The sequence below is a fragment of the Cebus imitator genome, unplaced genomic scaffold, assembly GCF_001604975.1.
Source record: "Cebus imitator isolate Cc_AM_T3 unplaced genomic scaffold, Cebus_imitator-1.0 Scaffold354, whole genome shotgun sequence".
Taxonomy (NCBI): Eukaryota; Metazoa; Chordata; class Mammalia; order Primates; family Cebidae; genus Cebus; species Cebus imitator.
In genome coordinates, this window is record NW_016107669.1 from 391950 (window position 1) to 418893 (window position 26944).

Below are 26944 nucleotides of genomic sequence, written 5' to 3' on the forward strand. Positions count from 1 at the left end.
TATGAGAGAGAGAGAGAGAGAGACAGACAGACAGCGAGAAATACCAGAAAGCCCATCACAGATGAAGGACTTTGTTTCACTTCATGACACACTGCCAACTTTGAATTGCATCCAAGTCCGTGGGTCTTCTCTCTGGGGTCATTTGATCGCACGTGACGACACTGCTCAGTGCCCAAAGGTTGCGGCTATGACTTGAATGTTTCTAGACAAGGAATTATTTGACAGACAAGTTTTAAAAAGCATGCAGAGCCATCCAAGTAAGAGGACATTTATAACGTAGGCTTTTTTCCAGGGAGGCAAAAGGCAGAAAGCACGTTCCACCTTCGTTCTCCCTGAAGTAATTGCTTCAAAAGATAAAAAGTACTCACACATTTGCCCTTGGAGGGCAGAGCCCCGGAATTCAGGCGCTCTCTGCACACTCCTCCCCTTCGGCTGGGCTTTGTGTCACAGTCCGCGGCGCGGCGAGCATCCGGGTTTGCCTCTGCGCCCGCCAACCCGGCGGGGAAGGGGAGTGCCCGGCCACCCCTCACTCCAGCTCCTGCAGCTTTGCAAACACTCCAGGGCGGGATGGGAGTGTCTTCTTGGCGGTGGAAATCGATCCTCCTACCTTGTCCTGAAGCCACCCGCCGCCTTTCCCCGTCCCTCCCTCCGCGGTGATTTTCCGGCCCCGGCGCCCGGGGAGGGCGCGCGGTGGAGTCCGCCCCGCCCGAAAGGTAGGGACTCGGCTGCGCTCCCGCGTTGCCGCCCGGGGGGACAGTGAGGCCCGCAGCCTCCCGCCGCTTCGCACCTTCCTCCGCGAATCAGGGGCGGCCGCGGCCACCGCGCAACTGGCGCCAGCCGCGGAGCCGGAGCAGCTTCCCGCGGCTCCGGAGCGCTCGGCGCAGTCGCCCGGCACCCGGACCCCGGACCCCGGACCCCGGACCCCGGAGCGGCGGGCAGCGCGCGGGCCGGCGGGAGCCTGAGACTCCGCGCAGCGCCGCGCCCTCCTCTGCTCCCCCGCCGGATCCGGGGGGAAGGAATCGTGCCCGCGCCGCCTTCCTCTGGTTTCCGTCGGCCGCGGCTCCGGCGGCCCGATGCGGCAGGCGCCGCGGGAGAGGAGCAGCCGGCTGCAGCGAGAGCGGCCCCCCCGGTCACGGAGCCCCGCGCGCCTCTGCAGTCGTCGCTGCTGGGCCTCGGCGGGGCAGTCTCGCCGGCCGGCTTCGCTGCGGGTTCGCATTGCCCGGGTGAGGGAGACTGGGGTGCGGGGAGCCCGCGTCCTGGGCCGGGGCAGGGCGGCCTGGGGTCTGTGCCGCCCGGACCCTCCGGCGTTTCAGCCTCTGAGGTCAGCGTTGGGGGTGGGGACGCGGAGCGCTGTTCGCCCCGCCACATGCCCTGCCGGCCCCAGGGAGCGTGGCGTGCGGGGACCACGGGGGCCACGGGCGTTGGGACCCGCGAGCCCGCCGGGGTGCGCTGCAGCCGCGGCGGGGAGGGCGCCCGGGGGTCCTGGAGCCATGGAGGGCGGGAGGGGCGCGCAGCCTCGCGGGTAAGCGCAGGAGCCGCGGGGGCAGAGACGATCTGCCCTGGGACCCTCTTTCATCGAATCGCCCGCGAGGTTGTGCGGTCGCGAAGCCGGGAGGAGTGTCCAGCGCCTCCTTCACTATTGTTTTCTTGTGAAAGGGTCTGTACGCGGGGAGGGCTGGGGTCTGGAAGGTTCTGGTCTCTTACCGTAGAAAGTTTTCCGAGAAACGGTTCTTCCCTCCACAATAGAACTAGACCTAACAAAACAAGCACCGAGGCAGTTTAGGAGAAAGGGGGACGGTGAGTAAATCGCGGTGTTTGGGCTGCTGTTAATTTTCAAGATAGATAAGGGAGAAGCCGCTTGTCCTGCTGCGGCCGCCGGCTCCGGAGCTCCCGGCAATCTCAGGCTTCTTTCTTATGTGCTGTTATTTTGGCTTAAAAGAAAATCTATGAAAAGCGAACTCCAGAAACCAGAAACAAACCCAAAACACTTTTTTCTTTCTTTTTTTTTTTGACGATTTTCAGTAGAGGGGGTTGGCGGGGCGGTGGGGAGGAGCGGGCGGGGTAGGAGAGGCTGCTGTTGAAAGGTAATGTTTAAAAACTGTGTGTGGGGGGGCGGGGTAGGGGTGCGAATAACAGTGACTGCTGGTGTGTCGGAAACCACAGCGATTCTAAACTCCAAGTCCCATTTCCCTCACGAGGACCAGCTGGGCGCTCTGAGTAGGTGGATAGTTAAGGAGACTGCAGAGCTGCTGGAAGCTCCTCGTGCTCTGTGCTCGCGTGTCCACGCTGACCTTTGAGCCTAGTTAACTCCTCGGGTCTCCAGTGGCCACCTCTATTACGCTAGCCCGAATGTTTGACTTTGCAGTCTTCAGACTTCCTCACCTAGCTGCAGACCATGAAACTGTCTTTGTATTTACAGGCAGATGTTAAATATTTGGGAAGATCTGCTGAGGCTGCCAGGTTATTTTCCGTCTGAAGGCATGCTGATTTGACATTCACAAGTTGGTTTGTTGCTTTCTTTCTATTTCACTAAGAACTCCTCTTCATACCAAGATCTGCGAAAAAAGATGCCCTTAGATTGTTATTTATTGTCTCTGAGTAAGGCCAGATTCATGAGAGGCTCTTTAGATAATGGCAGTTTTGCTTATAAGAAGACAATTTTTCTAGAAAGTGCTGTCTTGGTCTGGTTTCCTGAGCTGTTCTCATGGTGGAGATCTTCATTCCTTGTCATGTTGCTTTCCTTGAACTGTGTTTTTACTATAGTTGCTCAGTGTATCAGTCCCATATTGAGCTATATATTGTTTAAATGGTGCAGTAGAATGGGACTGCAATTTTGACTACATTTCAGCAGATTTATTGGAGATAGTTTGTTCTTATGCCCTGAATCAATTAAAAAAAAACCAAAAAACCTTTAAGGCTCAGAGAATAATAGCGTTGACAGAAGAATACCGTTAAGAGACATACCGTTAAGAGACGTACCGTTTAAAAACATCAATTTAACATATCCTGTTAAATTGTAAATTGCACGTTTTCTCATTCAGTGGCGGAGGACTGGATTTCACAGCCATTTTATTCTGTTGGAGACATTTCTGTGTTCCACATCATGTGGAAGCTTATGGGAGAAGTGAATAATGCCAGGTTTCCCACATTTCCCTGATAAGCATCATCTGCTAACTATGCAGACTGCCAGATGGCTTCCATGGAAATTGTGCTTCCATCCAGGATTGGGGACCAGGGATCTGTTCAGCATGCATTTTAGGTGATGCTTATTGAGAAGGTGAGGGAAGCATGGAACTCCTTTTTGACACCCACTCTGATTCGTGGTGTGTTTTCATATGCCATTTTATTTAATCTTCCTGACAAAACTCCTGCAAGAAAGGAATTTTTAGCCTCATTTTATAGCTTAAAAAATCAAGATTGTCTTAGGTTGAGTTGCAGTGGCTCACATAAAGGTCTGACTGTACCTCTGCCCACACCATCCCAGGAATCCTCTTTAGTATACATTCTGCACAAATTCTTCCATTCCCTGTGTATCTCTTTCTCCTTTGCCTGGCATATCCTCATTTATATATACCGTGGTCTGAATATACCTTTCTAGTTATCCCCAGGTTGGGCTTCTTGATTAGGTGGTCTGCATACTTTGCCTTCCTTTTGACAGCTTCAGACTTTCACCAGCTAGGTACCTTCTGTCTTCTGCACATCTCTGATGTGCCACTTAGGGTGTGTGGAGTCTGGTGGAATCTAGGCGTTTATTCTGTTGTCAAGATAGGAGGAAGGCAGATTTTATGAAGCCTTCATGGAGTTTTAATTGTATTCTAATTAGAATAGGATATTTTTGATGAGAGCTCAATTCAGTCTTCACCTAGTGGTGATGGGCTTTCCTGTCTCTTCTCTTTTTTTTTTTTTTTTGCGACAGAGTCTCGCTCTGTCGCCAGGCGCCAGGCTGGAGTACAGTGGCGTGATCTCAGCTCACTGCAACCTCCACCTCCTAGGTTCAAGCAATTCTCCTGCCTCAGCCTCCTGGGTAGCAGGTACATGCCACCACGCCCAGCTAATATTTTTCTATTTTTAGTAGACATGGGGTTTCACCATGTTGGCCAGGATGGTCTTGATCTCTTGACCTCATGATCCGCCCGCCTTGGCCTCCCAAAGTGCCGGGATTACAGGCTTGAGCCACTGCGCCCGGCCCTTTTTCTTTCTTTTTGAGATGGATTCTTGCCCTGTCGCTCAGGCTGGAGTGTAGTGATGTGATCTCTGCTCACCGCAACCCTCGCCTCCTGGGTTCAAGTGATTCTCCTGTCTCAGCCTCCCAAGTAGCTGGGATTGCAGGCATGTGCCACCACATCTGGCTAATTTTTGTATTTTTTAAATAGAGTCGAGGTTTTGCCATGTTGGCCAGGCTGGTCTTGAACTCCTGAACTCAGGTGATCTGCCCACCTTGGCCTCCCAAAGTGTTGGAATTACAGGCATGAGCCACCACACCTGACTCTCTCCTGTCTCGTCTGTCTCTCTTTCACACACACAAACACACAAATTTCTATTCTTAGTTGCTTTTTCTTTCTTCCTATTAATTGGCCATAATCAATTTCCCCAGGGCAGAGCACAGGAATATCACAAAAACAGGCAGGGCTCGGATAAACCTGTACAGTATTCCTTTTATTCTCTTGTCCTTTGATTTCAGGATGTCTCATCATCACCACTCTATTAGTATCTAGGGATGCTTGGCATAATTTTTAAAGAAAAAAATATTTTTGAGATTCTTTGGCCCATTGTTAACTTACATACTTAGCTAACATACAAAAAAACTAATTTTTGGCTTTTCTGATTAATATAGTGGCATAAAACCTCAAGAGACCTAGCTCCCATTCAGTGACACCCAAAGGCTCAAAGTAAAGGGATGGAGAAGACCCTGCTAAGCAAATGGAAAACAGAAAAAAGCAGGGGTTGCTATTCTGATTTTAGACAAAACAGATTTTATTTTTTTATTTTTTGACAAAACAGATTTTAAACCAACAAAACCCCAAAACAGAAGTGGTGATAAGGTTTGACCTGCGCCGCCCCTAGGTCCAGGTTCCATTGTAATCCTCAGTGTTGGTGACGGGGCCTGGTGGGAGGTGACTGGATCAGGGACGCAGTTTCTAATGGTTTAACACCATCCTCCTGGGTGCTGTTCTTGTGATACTGAGTGAGTTCTTGCAATATCTGGTTGTTTAGCAACCCCGCCCCCAACTGCATTTCCTCCTACTCCAGTTATATGGGATGTGCCAGCTTCCCCTTCACCTTCTGCCATGATTGTAAGTTTCCTGAGGCTTCCCAGCCATGCTTCCTGTACAGCCTGAAGAACTGTGAACCAATTAAACTTCTCTTCATTATGTATTATCCAGTCTCAGGTATCTCTCTCTCTCTCTGTCTCTCTTTTCTTTTCCCTTTTTACTTTTTGAGATAGGATCTCACTCTGTTGAACAAGCTGGAGTGCAGTGGCGTAATCATTGCTCACTGCAGCCTCAACCTCATGGGCACAAGCAATCTTACCACCTCAGCGTCCTAGGTAGCTGGGACTACAGGTACATGCTGCCACACCTCGCTAATTTTTAAAAAATTATTTGTAGAGACAGGGTCTCACTGATTTGGCCAAGCTAGTCTTGACCTTCTGGGCTCCAGTGATCCCTGCCTCAGCGTCCCAAAGTGTTGGGATCACAGGCGTGAGCCACTATGCCCAAACTCAGCTATTTCTTTATAGCAGTGTGAGTGAACTAATACAGATGGGCATTATATAATGGTGAAGAGTTCAATAGGAAGACCTAACTATCCAAAATATATATGCAGCCAACACAGGAGCACCCAGATTCATAGTAAAAGGTAATACCTATGAAGAGATTTAGATTTCCACACAATAATAGTGGGAGACTTTAACAACCCATTGGCAGTATTAGACAGATAATCACGCCGAAAATTAACAAATATTCAGGACCTGAACTTAACACTTGACAGAATGTACCTAATAGACATCTACAGAGCTCTCCACCACAAAACAATAGAATATACATTCTTCTCATCTGCACATGGCACATACTCTAAAATCAGCCACACAAATGGATATAAAATAATCCTCAGCAAATTAAAAGAAAACCAAAATCATATCAGCCACGCTGTCAAACCACAATACAATAAAATAGAAATCAATACTAAGAAAATCACTCAAAACCATACAGTTATATGAAAATGAAAGAACCTGCTCCTGAGTGACCTTTTGGAAGACAGTGAAATTCAGGTAGAAACGAAGTTCTTTGAAACTAATGAGAACAAAGATACAGTATACCAGAATCTCTGGGACACAGCTAACACATTGCTAAGAGGGAAGCTTATAGTGCTAAATGCCTACATCAGAAATTCCAAAAGGTCCCCAATTAACAAGCTAACATCACATGTAGAAGAACTGGAGACAAGAGCAAACCAAGCCTAAAGCTAGCAGAAGACAAGAAATAACCAGTATCAGACCTGAGGTGAAGGAAATTGAGACCAAAAAACCCATACAAAATGCCGTATAATCACAGGCTTCTTGTCTTTGAGCTGATTCTATGAAATCCCCTTTTCCATAACATTAGATTTTAGTCTTAAAAGGAATCAGTCTACTCCTTCTGACCTCTTAGTGGAGTTTTCATCTTAGGAAATATTCTATTGCAAATATTTAGGCAGGAACGCTAGAAAGAAATCTCAAATGCTTTTATTAAAATCTTGCGCAACTTGTTAATATGTAGAGTCCTTAATATATCAATGGGTGAAGGAAGTAGATATTGGGAATGTGTGCGTTTTCTGTGGTTAGCGTAGGGTCCAAGAACAAAAGGAGAACATAGATGTTATTTTCTTAATTCCCTCTTTTTTTTTGGTACGGAGTTTCGCTCTTGTTACCCAGGCTGGAGTGCAATGGCACGATCTCGGCTCACCGCAACCTCCGCCTCCTGGGTTCAGGCAATTCTCCTGCCTCAGCCTCCTCAGTAGCTGAGATTACAGGAACACACCACCATGCCCAGCTAATGTTTTGTATTTTTAGCAGAGACGGGGTTTCACCATGTTGACCAGGATGGTCTCGATCTCTTGACCTCGTGATCCACCCACCTCGGCCTCCCAAAGTGCTGGGATTACAGGCTTGAGCCACCGCGCCCGGCCAATTCCCTATTTTTTTGGTGGATAACTGATTGCATTTAAAAACTGCAACATGGGTTATGCAGTTGCGTTTAGATAAGAGCTGTGAGGCGATAGGTAATATAGACATTCAAGTAGGGTACAAATGGATTTTTCAACTACACTTTAGAACAGCACTTAATTTATTTAATTAATTTAATTTAATTTTATTTTTTTGAGATGGACTCTTGCTCTGTCGCCAGGCAAGAGTGCAGTGGTGCAATATTGGCTCACTGCAGCCTCCACCTCCTGGGATCAAGCAATTCTTCTGCCTCAGCCTCCCGAGTAGCTGGGACCACAGACACATGCCACCATGCCTGGCTAATTTTTGTATTTTTAGTAGAGATGGGTTTCTCCATGGCCAGGATGGCCTCGATCTCTTGACCTCGTGATCTGCACGCCTCAGCCTCCCAAAGTGCTGGGATTACAGGCGTGAGCCACCGTGCCCGGCGATTTAATTTATAATCTTATTTAATTGATTGTCATAGTTAAAGGAGCTTTCTGTTGTAAATGATCTTGTGAGAGAAAGGACATTGCTGTCAAAATATTTTTAATATTTAAAGCAAATATTTCAGGTAAACATCAAAGTGATTAGCTAATTATTCTTGTTTTATCCCAGCTATGCTACAATTAAATGATAAATAATTGGATTTTTTGGTAAACGGGCTGTAAGGAGATCTGTGTGCTTTGTGATCATGAAGGATCTAAATATTTTGCAGGCATGAATTTTTTGGAGGACAAATCTGACTCACTTACTGCAAAAATCTTTTTTTACAGATTGGGTGTGTATGGCTCTTCTGCTTTAATCACGGAATAAAATATCATAATCTTATAAGAATCTTATATTCAAGCTCTCTAATTATGACCGTCAATATTCTTGGACATATACCTTTCATAATAACCTTCCTCAAGCATGATTTTCATTATGATTTTTTTTTTCTGCTCGAAAATCCAGGGAATTTCTTCCACTGATCTTTGAGGTTTTCTGCCATCTCATGTTGCTGACTTGCTTTTTATTGTCCTGTTCGATGCTGTAGCCACGCAGGCCTGGTGCTTTAGCTCGGGCTGTTCTTGACACCCAGTGCCATTCTGCTTCCCCTTCACACTCTCCGGTCTCAGCCAGATTACAACCTGTGTTCAGTTTCCAACTTCGTGACTTATCATTGCATGACTCTGAGCACACTGCTTAACTTCTCGGAGCCTTACTTTCCTTATCTGTAAATTTGAAATAATAGCCACATCACAGTCATTGTGATAATGAAAAAGAAAACACATGCAAGTATTTGAACATAGATTCTGCCAAATATCAAATGTTTAATCAGTGTTATCTGCCACTATTACTGTCATAACTCTGTTTTTATAGCTATTATGACAATTCTATTCTTCCTCAACTAGTTAAAAATTGACTTTCCACTGAAAGCCTTTCGGGTTGGTCTTACATATCTATTTTTTTCCTCACGTATGTTTCCTCTTAGTACCTGGCTTCCCTTTGGACTTTTTAAATTTACCTATGTTGTTACATTTCTTTCATCATTCTTCAGTAAATAGCAACAAATACTTGGGCAGCTATCGTGTGCCAAGTACTCTGCTATTATTGAGGGGTCCACTGGCATATAGTAGAGGGATGCACTCTCTGTGTGTGTGTGTGTGTGTGTGCATGCATGTATGTACATATGCTTTTAAGTGGAGTTGGGGAAAGAAAACCTGTCCGTTGAATAGAGCTATGAATTTTTCAGAATAAACTAGGCTTGCAGAGCAAAAACCCTTCTCTCCAGATGTCCATGAGAAAACTTAACATCTTTAATCTGAGATTTTTTTTTATGGTTCAAACCGTAGGAGTTTTATAGTTATCCCTGTTCTTGAAACAGCTTTACATATGCTTTCTTGGATTCCTGTGTCATTATCCAAATGCAGCGTAGAGATAGAAAGGGAAGTCCTCCTTGAAGAACAGAATCCCAACAGATGATTCCAGGAGCGGGAGTGTTGTGGGAGGGAAATTTAGGGGCAGGGTGAGAGGAGAGGGAGAACATTCTGGTCAGCAGAAATAGTGTGATCGAAGGTGCTGAGACATGAAACAGTGCCAAGTACGACTGAGAAGTGTGCAGACAAGGTGTTCCCAGAGGACAGTGGCAGAAGTTGGGCATTTTAGGAGCTGAGGCAGGAGAGGCCATGGAGTCAGCTGGATCAGACTTAGAGACCTATGGCTTATGTATTTATGTCTCTCTATAAGGCACTAAGGGAGGTAGGTCTGTATAAGCAATTTATAACAGGTAAATTCTGCATGTTGCTTCTAAACTTGGACTTGGGGCTTACAATATGGCATGTAATACGTTTCTTCCAATTGCTGTTTTCACAAGAATGTGAGAAAAACGTTAGTTAAGGTAATATGTAATTGATATTTAGCACTCTCATTTTTAATAGCTTGGGGTGTTTAAAGGATGGAAATGTGAAGTGCCATTTGTGATTTCTGAGACGGGGGATGCTGTGTAGAGGTTGATAGTAGAGATGGGCTTTGACAGGATGGAGATACCCAATAGGATAGTCAAGAGGTCCCTACAAGTGTGTGGCCTTGAACCTTTCAGTACCTTCTTCATCCATTTTATGCAGTAGAAAGCCAAGTGCTTTCTATCCACAGCTTCATTTTCCACAATTATGTATATCACAATGTACATATGCATTTTCATCAATATTTGATTTGCAGTTCTTTGTTCGCATTGCAATTAAGTTTTGGTTTCCTTCCCCTCTCCACTCCTTTGATTTATCAATGTGTTATTCATAGCTTATGCAATATGTGATGTTAATATTTAACTCTAAAAAATCTTACGTTTTTACTTCAAACATATGTTTTCTGAGTGTTGTCCAGTAGCTTTTAACTCTGTCTTTTTGAAGTGTTCCCTCTTCCTTGGAAATTAAGTATTAGGACCCCAAACACCGTAACCTCAAGACCTTAAAATTCCCAGAGAAGAATTAGGTGTGAAAGAAAAACTCTGTAACTTACTTGAACTGTAATTAGCCTGAAAGTGGAATGTGGGGGAGAGGTCTGCAAGGAGGCTAGGGAAACAGAGCAAAGCAGAATATCAGCATATTTCCAGCACTAGGCAGGGGAGATCATACCCTTATTGTGGGGTCCGTGCTTACTAAACAACTTTTTAATTATCACTTGTGGATTTGCCTATAGAAGTTGCCAGTCTGCTGGTTCAAATATACAGACTTCTTGGCCCTTATGTTTTTCTTTTTCTTTCTTTCCTTATTTGAGACAGGGTCTTGCTCTGTTGCTCAGGTTAGAGTGTAGTGGCACAATTGTGGCTCACTGCAACCTCTGCTTCCTGGCTCAAGCGACCCTCCAGCCTCAGCCTCCCGAGTAGCTAGGAACACAGATGCGAGCCACTATACCTGACTCTTTTTTTTTTCCTTTGTATTTTTTGTGGAAATGGGGTTTCACCATGTTGCCCAGGCTGGTCGCAAACTCCTGAGCTCAGAGCGATCCATCCACCTCGGTCTCCCAGAGTGCTAGGATTACAGGTGTGAGCCGCCACGCCTGGCTTATTTTGTCTTAATTTAAATAAGTTGCTTCAGCATTTTCGGTTACATACCAGCCCCTTAGGAGTTGTGCTTCTCAGGTGAACAGACAACTCAAGTGTCTGAACCAGCAGGGCTGAGCTGCCAATTCCTGGCTGTGCAACTCCTCCCAAATATTGTCCCTCTCTGAGGTCCTACCTGGGATGCCAAGACCCCTGTTTCTTGGATAGCGCCATCTTCTCTGATGTTTTGTAAAATTTTTATGGAAATATATCAGACATACAGAGAAGTACACAAAGCATGTAAGTACAGCTCAATAAATGTCCTTACAGTGAATGCACTCAGGCAAGCTGCCTCCAGATGAAGAAATGGGACAACACTGGCCCTCCAGAAGGGCACCGTGTGCTCCCACCCAGGCACTGTTACTCCTCACATGTGACCTCTACTCTGACTTTTGCCACCATAGACTAATTCCTGTTTCTCTTTAACATTAATGAGCACCTGGTATTCTAAATGACCTAAAACATTTGGATGCCTCTGGCTGAGGGTGAGCCCTGGACACCCCAAGGAGGGTGTTATTGGTTCAGTTGTGTCCCATCTACAAGAGCTATTTAGAAGTCCTAATCCCCCAGTACCTCAGATTGGGACCTTATTTGGAAATAGGGTAATGGCAGATGTAATTAGTTAAGATGAGGTCACACTGATCAATATGATTAATATCCAGGTGAAGACAGAAGCATAGGGAGAATGCCATGTGAAGATGGAGAGTTGGAGTGATGCTTCCACAAGCCAAGAAATGCCCAAGATTGGTGGCAACACCAAAGCTAGGAAGAGGTAAAGGGAAGATTCCTCCCTCCAGTTTTGAAAGGGAGCGTGGATCTGCTAACACCTCGATTTCAGACCTCAAGCCTCCAGAACAGTGAGACAGTAAATATCTGTTGTTTTAAGCTCCCAAGTATGTGGCACTTGGTTTCAGCAGTCCGAGGGCGCTAAGACAGAGGTTCTGCCGTGGGACTGGTGCTGTCATGCCTCTTCTCTGCATACCGAGTGCACTTGGCTCTTGGTCCTGAGGCTGGCCCAACTGAGTAGTGGCTACACCCTGTCCAAGCTGCGGGTCTCTAAACTGAATCACAAACTGCCTCTCTTGCCTCTGATGACTCCCTGTCTGTGATGTGCCCCAGGGGCAGCAGAAGGTTCATTATCATTATATCAGTTTTTCTTCATTTCTTCATTTTCTTCATTATCATTATATCATTTTCTTCATTTCTTTACTAGCACTTTGAGATTGAGCCAGTCTGCTTCCTGACATGCTCCGGGTTGAGTTTTGCAGACCTGCCCTTCTGCACCTCACCTGGGTCTCCGTGAAGTGTCCTTATTCATCCCCCCAGACCCAGATTGGGGCCACACCTCTGGTGTCCAGTTTTTCCCAGTTCCTCCTGCCCCAAAAACATCTTTGATAGAAAGAAAAAAATTAGCTTACTTTGTTTTTTGAATGAAAGCCTAATTTTCCAAAGAATGTGGCATGTTGTAAATAAAAGCTGCATTTTCCTGAACTTTGGCAGATAAAAGATTCCTTCTTATTTGAGAAAATAAGCCCTCAGATTAAAAAGCAGCCCAACAATTAGACTTTGGTGAGTAATAGGGAACTACGCAGAACATGCTAGACATGGGATGTACCTTCCTCAGCAAAGGATTGGCTTTAAACTGCCTTGCAACTTATTTATTATTTTATTTTTTTGAGACGGAGTCTTGCTCTGTCACTCGGGCTGGAGTGCAATGGTGCAGTCTTGACTCACGGCAGCCTCTGCCTCCAGGGTTCAAATGATTCTCCTGCCTCAGCCTCCTGAGTAGCTGGGATTACAGGCGCTTGCCACCACGACTGGCTAATTTTTTGTATTTTTACTGGAGATAGGGTTTCACCATGTTGGTCAGGTTGATTTAGAGCTCCTGACCTCAGGTGATCCACCCGCCTTGGCCTCCCAAAGTGCCGGGATTACAGGCGTGAGCCACTGCACCCATCACCTCACCTGTTTTTTGTTTTCAGCTGTTTCTGGTGTTAGGGGAATCACAAGGACAGTTCTGTTGTGAAGTCCCCAGAGTGACTCTCTAGGCTCAGGCCAGTTCCTGTGTTCTCTGTTCGTGCCCTTTTGCTTTGGGACCTAGGGCGTCTGCTGCTGGCATTTCTTTTAAATGCTCTTAGCACAGACTGCCCTTTGATCTTTAATGTCCGCAGCCTAGAGTGGATGTACACTCTTCAGCTGTGCCTTTCTTTTCTATTCAGAAGCAGCAGAATATTGCTAGCAACTGTGGAAAAGTCTTCAAGACATTTTACAAAATCACAAACATAGGGGACTTTCAGAAGTTTAGGTAATCCTAGTTTTGGTTTCTGGTCTGTTTGACCTTCTTAATTCTCTTGCTACGCCTCTTTCAGCTTCCAGCTCCTGTTGTTTATACTGGGAAGTATTTTGCCCTTTGAGGAGGAAGTTTTAGGTTAATTACATATCCTATATAATGGACATTTTATGTAATTGAAAAAATATAAAACAGTACACTTTGAACCTATAGTTTAGAGGTCAGGGATAGGGCAAGGGGTTATGTGTATGTTATGTTTTATTGTCTATGTTTAAATGTATGATCATGTGGGCTTGCCTTTAGTATGTCTATACATTTTTGGCTTAGTCCTTATACCCTGAGATTTCGTGGCATGTGATAGATGGATAATAATTGTCTGTGAAAAATGGATGATTGATAGATAGATGGATGGATGGGTGGGTGGATGGATGAGATAGGATGGATGGGTGGGTGGATGGATGGATGGATGGATGGATTGGTGGGTAGATGGATGGATGGATGGATTGGTGGATGGATGGATAGATGGATGGATTGGTGGATGGATGAATGAGATGGAATGGAATGGAATGGATGGATATATGGATATGTGGATAGATGAACAAATGATAGGGCTGCTCCATCTGGTTGGCCAGTTTTCTCACTAAACTATTATACCAGTGATTTGAATTTCAGTTGATTTCAGGGCTGCCTCCTGAAGCCTGGAAGGTTTTCCTAAGCCCGGGAGGATTTCTTAAGCCAGAACCAGAGATCTAGAACTGCTAACTCCTTAGCTTGCCTATGGAATGTACTAAAATATTGTTGTAGTAGTTTGTGAAAGTGTGACCAGACTCCATTCTAACCCTCAGTGTGCTGTGAGTGACGTTTTTCACTGGGAGCCTAGATTTTTTTTAATTTAAATTAACCTTCTTGGCGATTGTGTACACTTCTGTAGAAGAGACTTTTCTTCTCCCCTCTCTCCCGGAAGAGAAACATCGTTCGAATTTCCTTTTGTATTTTCTAGACTGGGTTGTTTTATAACGCGAAGAATGTAGTCATCGGTAAATAGTTACCCATCTTTTGAAAGGTCTACCTTTTAATATTTTCTCAGATTCTTCTTTATAGAAGATAACGTTAACAGTATAAGAATTCCATAGATGAGTCTTCACATTTTTTTCAGTGAAAACAAAATTATTTTATTTTTAAAAATTGTGCAATATTCATTTAATTTTTATTTCCTTATTGTTACATATTATACATACATATTTTTGGGACACATGTTATAATTTGATACATTCTTGTAATCACATCAGGATAATTAGGATATTGGAGTCTTCACATATCTGTATACTAGGTTTCAGTTTACACTTGTTACAGTGTCTTTGAGGTATCATTGCTGCTCACATAAATAGATCACACCATTTATAGGTCACGCCATTTTTATAGTCACATCATTTATAAGTCTAACCACTTCCAGGTTAAAGACCAGGCTCATTCATGCTGTAATTGTCGCCTTTATCAAATATTGTCTCTGGTACATAGTAGGCGCTTCACAGTCCTTTGGTTCTAAAAACAGTGTGGTAACCTTTCTGTAAGGTTGTGCCTTGGATTATCTTCTGGCCAGAACATAGAACAAAGCATTCCAGAGAAACCTTGGTTTGTTTATCTACTGTCTTCAATGTGCTGATTTTTTCAGCCCCGTCAGTGTGGTTATCAGGAAGAGAAAGTGGTTGTAAGAAGACTATTTTCTGCATCTATTTTCTCTTCAATATGTTTTGTTTTCAACAGCGTTATTGTAGATTCACATCAACTAGAAATTATTTTCTGTTTTGTTTCTCTTTTCAGAGATTCATAGTGTTTTAAATATATAGGTATGATGACTTGAACTACCAAAGGTTTATGTTTTAGAAAAAAAATTCTATTTAAAAATGAAATGACAATTCCAAAGTATTTCTAGTAATTTGTAGGATTCGCTAACTTGGTAAACTGTTTTTACCAGATTGGCAAAAAGTGATTTGGCTCCAAAATGACATTTAGATAAGCAAGTCTCTGAAAACAACCTAAATGCCTCCTCCAAGCAATGCATACATTTGTGATATATTTGGTTGATAAAATACAGCATTTAAAAAGAATGAACCAGATCTTTAGACGCCATATGGATAGACCTAAAAATTAAAAGTATAGAATGATAAACACAACTGTCAGAATATTATGTATTTGCTATTCAGATGTCAACCACTTAATATCATATACTCCGTCATGTTTATGAATATGTATGTGGGGGTATGTGTGTTTTTAATGTGTGTAAATGTAAAAAGGGGACGGTGTATCAGATTCATGATACCGGGAGGAGAGGAATGGGGTAGGGAAGGAAACATAAATCTAGTTTAAAAGTATCTCTGAGAAGAGACGGTTATTTTTGTTAATGAGCTCATGGACATTTATTAAATTGACATTTGAACTTCTATTAATGTTTTTGTAATAAATATGCATACTATTTCCTAATGAAATAAATCACAACTAGGAGCCGTACATTTATCACGATTCTGGAAGTGAGACTGAAGCTATTGTTTAGTAGACCTAATGTTTCATGATGTCATTCTGTGAAAAATGAAAATTAACAGAATGAATTTTGAACATGAGGCAGGCTTCAAGTTGACCTCACTCTTGGGAAGCTGTCGTAGCTGACGGGTTGGGAATGAGGACCCTGGGAGAAAACTGCGTAAGGCCAAATCAGCCTTGATACCTTTTAGCTGAAGACCTTGGGCAAGTCACTTCACTTCTCTAGGTCTCAGTTTACTTTTCTATAGACTCAGAAGAGTTGTGCACATCTCCATCTCAGTGCTATCGTGGGGATTATGTGAGTTTGTGCCTGTGAAACCTGGAATGTTGTAAGTGTGCCAAAAAGATTAGCTATATTTTCTTATTTATTTATTTAGAGATGGAGTCTCACTCTGTTGCCCAGGCTGGAGTGCAGTGGTGCGATCTTGGCTCACTGCAACCTCTGCCTCTGGGTTCAAGTGATTCTCATGCCTCAGCCTCCTGTGTAGCTGGGATTATAGGCACCTGCCACCACGCCTGGCTAATTTTTTATATTTTCAGTAGAGACAAGGTTTCGCCATGTTGACCAGTGCTGGTCTTGAACTCCTGACCTCAGGTGATCCGCCTGCCCCGGCCTCACAAAGTGCTGGGATTACAGGCATGCGCCACCGCGCGTGGGCTGCACCATTATTCTTTCCATCACTGCCCCTGTTATCTGCAGCCTCAGTTCTTTGAGTGTACCATTTTTATTGTCGCCTCAGAATCTTAGCAAATGCTGCTTCCTCTGCCTGGAATCTTCGTTCTTTCTCAGTTGTTTTATCTGGTTAACTCCTTTTCATCTTGCAGAGACACTTCCTGTCCTTCCCTGTCTAGATCAGTCCCTAGTCACCCTACAGTTGTAACTTGGTGATTACTTGTGAACTACTTGTTAATTTCTGCCTTTCTTGATGAAAGTTCTTCTTCACTGCTGCGTCTCCAAAGCCTAAAACAGTGTCTGGCACAGAGTAGGCAGTGAAAATTTTTTATTGAATAAATCAACAGAGTTACCTTAGAAGGTGGAAACACTCAGAGGTAACTTTAGCGAGAAATGATTTTGAAATTCACTTTGCCTTAAGGATCAACCCACTGGCTTTAGGAAGTAAATGGATTGTTTGATTTCATTAAAAAAAAATCTACCGTATGTATTGGTTTATTTGTAATAATAGATTTTAAGATGTCCCAAATTAAGATTCACCTTATATTTGTAACTTGAGTCTAGGAAGTCATCTGATTGATAATGGTATATTGTCACATTTTCATTTGCTGTGGAAAGCAGGACAGTTTCATCACGGCAATTTTAAGGTTTGGTATATGCTCATCTGATAAGCTAATTCCTTTCTTTTAAAAATAGCAGAAAAGGAGAAAAAAAAATCAGATTGGAGAGGATACTTCCTAAGGGCCAGAATAATCCAGGCTTATTCAGAATAAATTGGCATAATAAGTAGCTTGAAAACAGAACTTTCCAATATCAGGTGATATTTTTAACTTTTAAGCAAACTAAACAGTAAATTCTTAACTGTTTAAATTCTTTGCTTAACTTTTAAGCAAACTAAACAGTAAATTCTTTGGAAGGAGGCCTTTCAGAATCAGGAAAGACAGGAAACTGGTGCCTCCTTTGTGGCAGTTTTATTGACTCTGGGAGAGAAACCTAAGAATGCTTTCAAGTGTAAGGAAGAGCTGTATATTCTGATATCAGCATGCTTCTCCAAGAAAGACATAAGAGAGTTTTGAACTGATTGAAAGCTCAAATGTATTAGATTAGTTGAGGAGGAGGGCAAAATATGACCAAGCAATAAACAAGGACTTTCAAAGCGTTTAGGGAATCTGTATGGGGTCGGGAGGTGAAATTCTAGGGCTAGGAATATAATGTAAAGCCCTACAATGAAAAAGAAAACTGCAAATTGTGGCCTTAGGGGACTTTCTGTGCCCCCCCCAGAGACACATGATTTTTTTTTTAATAGAAATCCCTGGACAAATTACTTTAGAGCCAAGTTTTCTTGCATCCTACTGAATAGTACACTGAAGTACTGGTAGTATACTGAAATCACAAATTCATTCATTCATTTATTCATTCATCAGAGCACATTTACTTAGTTTTAAGTACTTTCCAAGCTCAGAATAAGATCACCATTCTTCTATGGAAGTGAAGCATCTCTTCTTTAGAATTGTACAGAATTACAGTTGGGGGTTGTATGACCTTGGGGTATAGGATGCAACACATTTTTGGAAATTTGAATGTGTGGACTCATAAAACTCTGCTAATAACCACTTAATCTATTTATTAATTATCTGCCTAAAAATCAGGGCTGGAGAAGACTTTTGAAATCATGTAGTTAGAAGACTGTACAATGACCATACTTTTGGTAACCTGGTTTAAGTAACATTCTAATGTTCCTCTTCACCCTACATTCTTGCTACTCAAAGCAGGGGCTACAGACTGGCAGCACTGGTATATATATTTTTTGACATCATTTGGGAGCTTGCTGGAAATGCAGATAACCAGGTCCTGCCCTAGACCGGCTGAATCAGAATCAGCAACTTAGCAGGATGCTCAGGTGGTGCCAATGGCTATTAAAGTTTGTTAAGCACTGCTCTGCACACCCCTGCAAAATGGACTTTAGAACGTACTAGTAATGAGTGACCCACTTTCCAAGAATGCAACCTATATTAGGCATTCCAAATATTAGCAAGGTCTTCCTAGTATTGAGCTCAAACCTAACTCCTTGAATTCTGCATTCATTGGCCTTGGCATAACTGTTTAGTGGCCATCAGAACCAGGCAAAATCCTCTTCTTCATTAAGGACCTTCAAACCTGTGACTAAGCTATCTTGTTTCTTTCTTTGATTTAAGCTTCCCCAGGTGTAACTAAATCCTTCTTGCCCCACCCCCGCCCCCGCTGTTCCGGGTATGACAGTGCCTGAGGTTTCTGTACCATTTTATTCAGACTAAATAATAATCTTTTATTTTTTTTTGAGACAGAGTCCTGTTCTGTCACCCAATCTGAAGTGCAGTGACACAATCTTGGTTGACTGGAACCTCTGCCTCCAAAACTCAAATAATTCTGTATGCCTCAGCCTCCCAAGTTGTTGGGATTACAGGTGCCCATCACTACACCTGGCTAAGTTTTGTATTTTTAGTAGAGACGGGGTTTTGCCATGTTGGTCAGGCTGGTCTCCAACTCCTGACCTCAGGCGATCCTCCTGCCTTTGCCTCCCAAAGTGCTGGGATTACAGGCGTGAGCCACTGCACCCAGCCCAGACTAAATAATCTTACAGGACCCTTCTAACTTTAAAATTGTGATAGAGTCTTTACACTAGTTAGTAATAAGTAATAGTGGATAGAAGATGATAGAAACTCAGGAACTGTTCAACCATTGTGGAAGACAGTGTGGTGATTCTTCCAAGAACCTAGAAATAGAAATTCCATTTGACCCAGCAACCCCATTACTGGGTATATATCCAAAGGATTTTAAATTGTTCTATTATTAAGACACATGCACACGAATGTTCATTGCAGTGCTGTTTACAATAGCAAAGACTTGGAACCAACCCGAATGCCCATCGATGTTAGACTGGACAGGGAAAATGTGGCACATATACTCCATGGAATACTATGCAGCCATAAAAAATGATGGGTTCGTGTCCTTTCTAGGGACATGGATGAATCTGGAAACCATCATTCTTAGCAAACTGACAGAAGAACAGAAAATCAAACACCGCATGTTCTCACTCGTAGGCAGGTGTTGAACAATGAGAACACATGGACACAGGGAAGGGAACATCACACACCGGGATCTGTAGTGGGGAACTCGTGGAGGGACAACAGGAGGTGGGGAGTTGGGTAGGGATAACATGGGGAGAAATGCCAGATGTAGGTGATGGGGAGGAAGGCAGCAAATCACACTGCCATGTGTGTACCTATGCCACGTTCTTCACATGTACCCCAAAACCTAAAATGCAATTAAAAAAAAAGCTAAAAAGACAAAAAGAAAAGAAACCCAGGAACTGTACTTTCTATACATTTAAGGAGGGAATAACCCTGAGGCACAGATACACCATGATCCATAATTTTTTTTTTTTTTTTTTTTTTTTAATTGAGACGGAGTTTCGCTCCTGTTACCCAGGCTGGAGTGCAATGGCACCATCTCGGTTCACTGCAACCTCGGCCTCCTGGGTTCAGGCAATTCTCCTGCCTCAGCCTCCTGAGTAGCTGGGATTACAGGCACGCGCCACCATGTCCAGCTAATTTTCTGTATTTTTAGTAGAGACGGGGTTTCACCATGTTGACCAGGATGGTCTTCGATCTCTTGACCTCGTGATCCACCCGCCTCGGCCTCCCAAAGTGCTGGGATTACAGGCGTGAGCCACCGCGCCCGGCTCATGATCCATAATTTCTTTACCTTCAAAGTTCTGTCACGTGGTGAAGGATTCTCTAATAGTAGGCAATAAACAGTATTCCTTTGCTTTTCTGATTTCTAAATGGGTTCATTATTTAACTCTTCAAAAGAGAAATGTATTTAGTGTCATTAATAAGTTTTTGGAAACTACAAGCTTAAAACATTTTTATTCAATGTCGTTTTATTGTTGATGGAAAAATTGGTTTTGGTATACCTTGCTTTGCTTAAGGTCATAGTTTCGAAGAAATGAAGAATAGGTGAGGATTTACTGTAAAGTGTTACATACGCATACGTCCAACACATAGAAATTAATCTTCATTTAGTCAACTTTTAAAAACTTTCTTTGGCAAAATCTGTTTTTTATGTTACTATATGATTTTCGTAATAACCAAGCATAATTATTTCCTGTTGAAGGACGTTAGAATTCATAAATGGCCTCTGAAATAAAATAGTCACGATTTTAAGGTATTTGTTTTCTAAGAATTTTAAAAAATAACAAATATATTCTACTAACACAGAGAGCATAGTTGCTGGAAAACTCCACCGCCATCCTCTTAAGGTCTCTACTGGGTCCAAGAATTAAATTGACATAAGAGAGACTAACAGGAGAAAAGCATGCAAACTTATTTTGCAAGTTTTATGTGCCATGGGTGCCCTCGTAAAGAAGATGCAAAGAAGCAGAGCTAGTAACAGGCATGACTCATTTTGTAGCATTTCATAAATATTGTGCTTTCACAGATTGAAGGTTTGTGGACACCCTTTGTCCAACAAGCCTATTGGTATCCTTTTTCCAACAATACGTGCTCACTTCTTGCCATCGTGTTACATCTTGGTAATCTTAATATTTCAGATTTTTTCATTATTATATCTGTTATGGTGATCTGTGATCACTGATCTTTGGTGTCATTATTGTAATGATTTTGGGACGCCACAAACTACACCCCTGTAAGACAGCCAACTTAATCATACATGTTTATATGTTCTTTTTTCTTGTCTGTCTTTCTCCCCTTGGGCTTCTGTATTCCCTGAGACACAACAATATTGAAATTAGGCCAATTGATAATCCTCTGATAGCCTCGAAGTGTTCAAGTGAAAGGACGACTTGTACATCTCTTACTTTAAATCCAAAGCTAGAAATGATTAAGCTTAGTAAGGAAAGCTTGTTGAAAGCCAATACAGACCAGAAACTATGCCTCTTGAGATAGTTAACCAAGTTGTGAATAGATAGGAAAAGTTATTGAAGGAAATTACAAGTGCTACTCTTGTGAATGCACAACTGATAAGAAAGTGAAAGCCTTATTGCTGATACAGAGAGAGTATTAGTGGTCTAAATAGAAGATCAGACAAGCCACAAAATTTTCTTAAGCCAAAGCCTAATCCCAAACAAGGCTCTGACTCTTTTCCATGAAGACTAAGGGAAGATACAGAAGAAAAGTTGGAAGTCATGAGGTTTAAGGAAATAAACTGTCTCTGTAACACAAAAATACAAGGTGAAACAGCAAGTGTTGAAGAAGAGACTACAGCAGGTTATGCAAATCTAGCAAAGATAATTGTTGAAGGTGGCTACACTAAGCAATACATTTTCATTGTAGACAAAACAGTCTTCCAGTGGAAGAAGACGTCTTCTAGGACTTTTATAGCTAGAGAAGAGAAGTCAGTGCCTGGCTTCAAAGCTTCAAAGGGCTGGCTGACCCTCCTGTTAGGGGCTAATGCAGCTGGTGACTTTTAAGTTGAAGCCAGTGCTCATTTACCATGCTGAAAATTTTACAACCCTTAAAAATTATGCTACATTAGCCAAATGCAGTGGCTCATGGCTGTCATCCGAGCATTTTGGGAGGCCAAGGCAGGAGGATCACTTGAGCACCACAGGAGTTCAAGATCAGCCTGGGCAACATAGGGAGACCCCATCTATTAAAAAGTAATTATCCTAAATCTACTCTGCCTGTGTACTATAAAAGAACAGCATGGTTTACTGAATACTTTAAGCCCATTATTGAGACCTGCTTAGAAAAAAAGATGGTTTTCAAAATATTATTGTTCTGCAGTGCACCTAGTTACCCAAGAGCTCTGATGGTGTTGCATGAGGAGTTTACTGTTTTCGTGCCTGCTAAAACAACATCTATTCTGCAGTCTGTGAATCAAAGAATAATTTCACCATGCAAGTCTTATTATTTAAGAAATATAGTTTGTAAAGCTATAGGTGCCATAGATTGTGACTCCTCTGATGGATGTGGGTAAAGTAAATTCAAAACCTTCTGGAAAGAATTGTATATGCTATTAAGAACATTTGTGATTCATGGGAGGTCAAAATACCCACTTTAACAGAAGTTTGGAAGAAGTCTATTACAACTCTCACGGATGACTTTGAAGGGTTCCACACTGTCGTGGAGGAGGAAACTGTGGATGTGGTAGAAATAGCAAGAGATCTAGAATTAGCAGTGGAGCCTGAAGAAGTGACTGAATTGTTACAACCTCATAATAAAACTTTAATGAATGGGAATTGCTTCTTATGCGGGAGCAAAGAAAGTGATTCCTTGAGATTGAATTGACTCCTAGTGAGAATGCTGTGAACATCGTTGAAATGACAACAAAGGGTTAGGAATATTAGATAAACTTAGTTGATAAAACAGTGGCAGGGTTTGGGAGGATTGACTGTAATTTTGAGGAAGTTCTACCATGAGTAAAATGCTATCAAAGAGCATTGCCTGGTATAGAGAAATCTTTCATGAAGGGCAGTGTCAGTTGATGCAGCAAACATCATTGTTTTATTTTAAGACATTGTCACAGCCACCGCAGCCTTTAGCAACCACCAACCTGATAAGTTAGCAGCCATAAGCACTGAGGCAAGATCGTCCACTAGCAAAAAGATTACAGCTCAGTAAAGGCTCATATGATTGATCATTAGCATTTTTAGCAGTAAAATATTTTAAAATTAAGATATGCACATTGTCTTTTAGGCATAATGCTGTTGCACACTTAATAGGCAGTGTCGTATAAACATAACTTTTGTATGCATTGGGAAACCGAAAAATCTGTGACTTGCTTTATTGTGGTGGTGGCTTTATTGCAGTGGTCTGGAACTGAACATCTGCTATGTCTTAGGTGTGTCTGAACTTACATACTGGATTGAACATAGCATAATAAACTGTGAAAATGCAACTAAATTGTATCAGGAGGCTTTAAAAGAGTTATTTTAACAAGGTCTGTCCTAACATCTTGTCTTTGAAGATAAGGATGTTGCCTTTTTTTCTAGTATAGGGAGAGCATCTTCCATCTGGGAATTTTATTTTCGGCTTTTAAGAAATAGCACTAGGGTTAATGAGGTATTCGTGTACCTGCTATTTTTCAAATGCCTTTAACTTAAATATACAAAATACCAGAACACTAATAACATAATAATGGGCTTAAAAAACTTAATAAACCATGCTGTTCTTTTATAGCACACAGGCAGAGTAGATTTAGCATAATTGTTTTAACTTCAAGAGCACGCATTTGTGTGTGTGTGTGTGTGTGTGTGTGTGTGTGTGTGTGTTGTGTAAGAAAAGCTGTAGAAAGAGAGGTTTGAGATTTTTTTTTTCAATTTTCTTTTTTTTTAGAAAGTAGCCCACGGCACATTTTTAAACTGGTTGTTCTAATAATTTACCCACACTTCTTTTTCCCTCACTTTCTTCTAGATATTTTTATTCTTCTTGACCTCCTCCTTTCTCATCTGTCCCTCTCTCCCTTCCTCTTCGAATGATTTTCAGAAAAATAGCTCCTTCTCTCACCTTACCTCTGCATTTCAAAATAAAGCTGTGTGGATGTGTGGAGAGAAGCTGGAAAATAAGACAGATGGTTCTTTCATTACCAGGTTACTTGGGATTAATTGAGCTGGATATGTTATTATTTTTAAGGAGACTGAGCTGGGTCCTTTGGAAAGCCAGTTCTGAAAGGCAGGTGGTAATGTAACACGGACTGTTGGATTTTTTGTTTTGTTGTTGTGTTTGGTAATTTCATCATCCTGTAAAGCATGTTTTAGGAGATCAGAAGTGAGCTTACTAAAATAGTGCTTTCATGAAATTTTAAAAAATGACTTTTTACATTTTTCTGGGTCAGTTGAGCCATTCTTACAAACATACTGTCTTTGTGTTTTATTTCAGCATTTGCAAGTGAGGAAGCAGCCCCACCCTGGGTCTTAGATAATTTCTAACAGAGAGGCCCCAGTAATTCAGCAGGCAACGTCCTCAGTCTTTGGCAGCCTGGTTCCTCTTTAGCACATTCTCCACTTCTGCGGACAGAGTCTTTGGGAAACAGTTTCCTAAAAGTGCAGGTAAGCAAAGGCAATACCACCATTGTGTTGATACCTTAAATGTCAGCGGTGAACACTGGTAATGTTCTGATACAATGTTTCTATCTGTGGGTGATGTTAAAATCCCCTCTTCTATGAATGGGGGTGCCTGCTGTTTTCTCTCTTACTAGTTTTGCAGGCCAGAGGCCTATAAAAGTGCTAATAAAACGCATGACCCTTCGGCATATCTCAGTGTTGACCTACGGGTGTCTTAAATATTATTTTTAGTCTCAATTGAATGGGCCTTCTTTGGGACTCTTCTTAGCCAGTACGTAAGTGAGGAATAAGAAAACTCTTAAATTAAAATTAGAACATTACATGCATTTCAAATATTGTAGAAATTCTGCTGTTAATCAGCTTTATAACCTTGGGCAAGAGGCTTTTCCTCTTTGGGCCTTTTTTTCTCAATAGAATTAGTTTCAGGTCTGCCTTTAAGTGTAACAATTAATGATAGTTTCATTAAAGTATCTTGTAATCTTTTAGGCTTATTATTTTTTTTTTTTACTATTTTGGAACCCCATGCACTAATTTCAGACATCAATATATAACTTTATTCTGAAAAAAGATCTAGGGCTCAAGTGTCTGCCAGGAATGAGCTACATGTTTTACCCATGAATCTATGCCGGCACTCAATGATTTATTAAGGTTCATCAGAGAATGATTATTCTACTAGAAAATTTGTTTGGAGATCTTTTTGGGAAAGACACTTATTGACTGAGAACATTGTGTTTTAGTAGTGCTGGCCAATATGGACACTCAGAATGGTCTTGTGATTTAGCGCTAGGGAATCTCTTCAGCTCTTGCTTGTTCCCACTGAGATTGCTTATGAGGGTTTCAAAGCCTTTCCCCAGCATAGCCCTGAGCCACTAGACTTGCAGACTCTTGAGGACTTGAATCAAGGCAGAAGGTAGGGCTGGGTCCTCAGGTTTTATCACCAGCAACATCTCAATTTAATAAAATCTGGACTGTAATCATCTTGGTGATTTATTTGTAAAGCTGTTTTTCCTGTCAATCTTTACAGTTTCTGGCATCAAAAAGGTGGAAGTATTTTGAGAGTCCTTATGATGCTCCCGGATTCTAGTATGTGCCTGGGTTCAAATCCCACCTCTGTCACTTACTACTTGGGTATCCCGGGGGAACTTACAACTGCTATGTGCTTTATCTGTAAGATAGGAATGATGATAAAACCCTTCTTAAAGGGTGGTTTAGAAGATTAAAATAAGTCTATCTCTAAAGCATTTAGAACAGTTCTAGCACGTAAGTGTGTAGTCAGTTTTAACTTTTTACTGCCACCTGTTGCACAATGTTTATTCTTCTGTTTGCATTCTCTGGGATAGGGCAACAAAAATTCCAGTCTTTATCCTTACCTTGTTAGATATTTCTTGAGTCATCATGGTATTTGCTTCTACACCTAGGGCACAGTATCCGAATCTTTCTCAACATTACAATGGATCCAAATGAGAATGTAAGAGGAAACGTATTTGCCAACTCAGATTATTTGTAGAGTTCTTGATTTTGTTTTGCTTCAAAACAAATTTGAAATGCTGTTTACAAATCTGAGTTTTTAAATTTCAGAACAGTTTTATTATGAAAGGCATAAAAGTGATACGGTTTCTATAGCCAGAAATAGGGTCTAATTCTAAGATGAGTTTTGCCAATGAATTACTATTATTTTAAATGCCATTCACTTTATATTCAAAAGTAGATGAATCAAGCTTCCTGTCACAGATACTTTAAGATAGTAAAATGATTGTGTAGCAATAATAGCACACTAATGAAAACTTAATTTTTTGAGGTTATTATTAGCAGAAAGTCCTGAGTTCCTAGGATCTCTACCAGGACATTAGAAAGCTAATTGTTAGTGAGGGCTTGGTGTATGGGAAGCTAATACTTCACATTTTTTTTTTCTTTTTTGAGATGGAGTCTTGCTTCTTTGCACAGCCTGGAGTATAACGGTGCGATCTTAGCTCACTTCAACCTCCGCCTCCCACGTTCAAGCTACTCTCCTGCCTCAGCCTCCCAAGTAGCTGGGACTACAGACGCCCACCACCACACTAGGCTAATTTTTGTATTTTTGGTAGAAACAGGGTTCCACCCTGTTGGCCAGGCTGTTCTCGAACTCCTGACCTCAAGTGATCACCTGCCTCAGCCTCTCAAAGTGCTGGGATTACAGGTGTGAGTCACCGTTCTTGGCCATACTTCACTAATTTTAAAAGAAGAATTAAAACAAGATTAGGAGAGTCTTTACCAGGTGCCAGATACTTACCTCAGTATATTATATTTGCTACTTGTAATAGCTGTATTAGGCAGTATTATTATTCTTATTTTACAGCCAAGGAACTTGAATTATAAGAAGATTAAGCAAATTCCCAGGATGATACAGCTCATCAGAGGAAGAGCTTTAGAGACTCAAACTCAGAGGGTCTGATTACCAAGCGAACGATCTTAACACTCAATTATGCTACTACCTATAAAGAATAAATTGCTGCCGGGCATGGTGGCTCAAGCCTGTAATCCCAGCACTTTGGGAGGCCGAGGTGGGTGGATCACGAGGTCAAGAGATCGAGACCATCCTGGTCAACATGGTGAAACCCGTCTCTACTAAAAATACA

General features: G+C 42.1%; 2 protein-coding genes across 7 annotated transcripts in view; one reads left to right on the top strand and one right to left on the bottom strand.

Moving 5' to 3' along the window:
- Nucleotides 1-1368, bottom strand: part of LOC108287751 (translation initiation factor IF-2-like) — a 14199-nt gene extending 12831 nt beyond the window's left edge. The window contains exons 1-2 of the mRNA XM_037730577.1: nt 966-1368; nt 369-787 (exon numbers count right to left, since the gene is read on the bottom strand). Coding sequence (XP_037586505.1) covers nt 369-787; nt 966-1368 — 822 coding nt within the window. The remainder of the gene's footprint in view (nt 1-368; nt 788-965) is intronic.
- Nucleotides 454-26944, top strand: part of ST3GAL6 (ST3 beta-galactoside alpha-2,3-sialyltransferase 6) — a 63855-nt gene continuing 37364 nt past the window's right edge. Inside the window, exons 1-3 of one of the 6 annotated variants that reach the window (XM_017506359.2) lie at nt 1162-1223; nt 2420-2505; nt 24145-24314. The gene's annotated coding sequence lies outside the window, so the exon portion shown is untranslated. Of the gene's footprint in view, nt 714-916; nt 1224-2419; nt 2506-24144; nt 24315-26944 lie in introns of those variants that run through there. The other 5 variants (XM_017506364.2, XM_017506360.2, XM_037730601.1 and 2 more) reach the window with 5 other exon arrangements.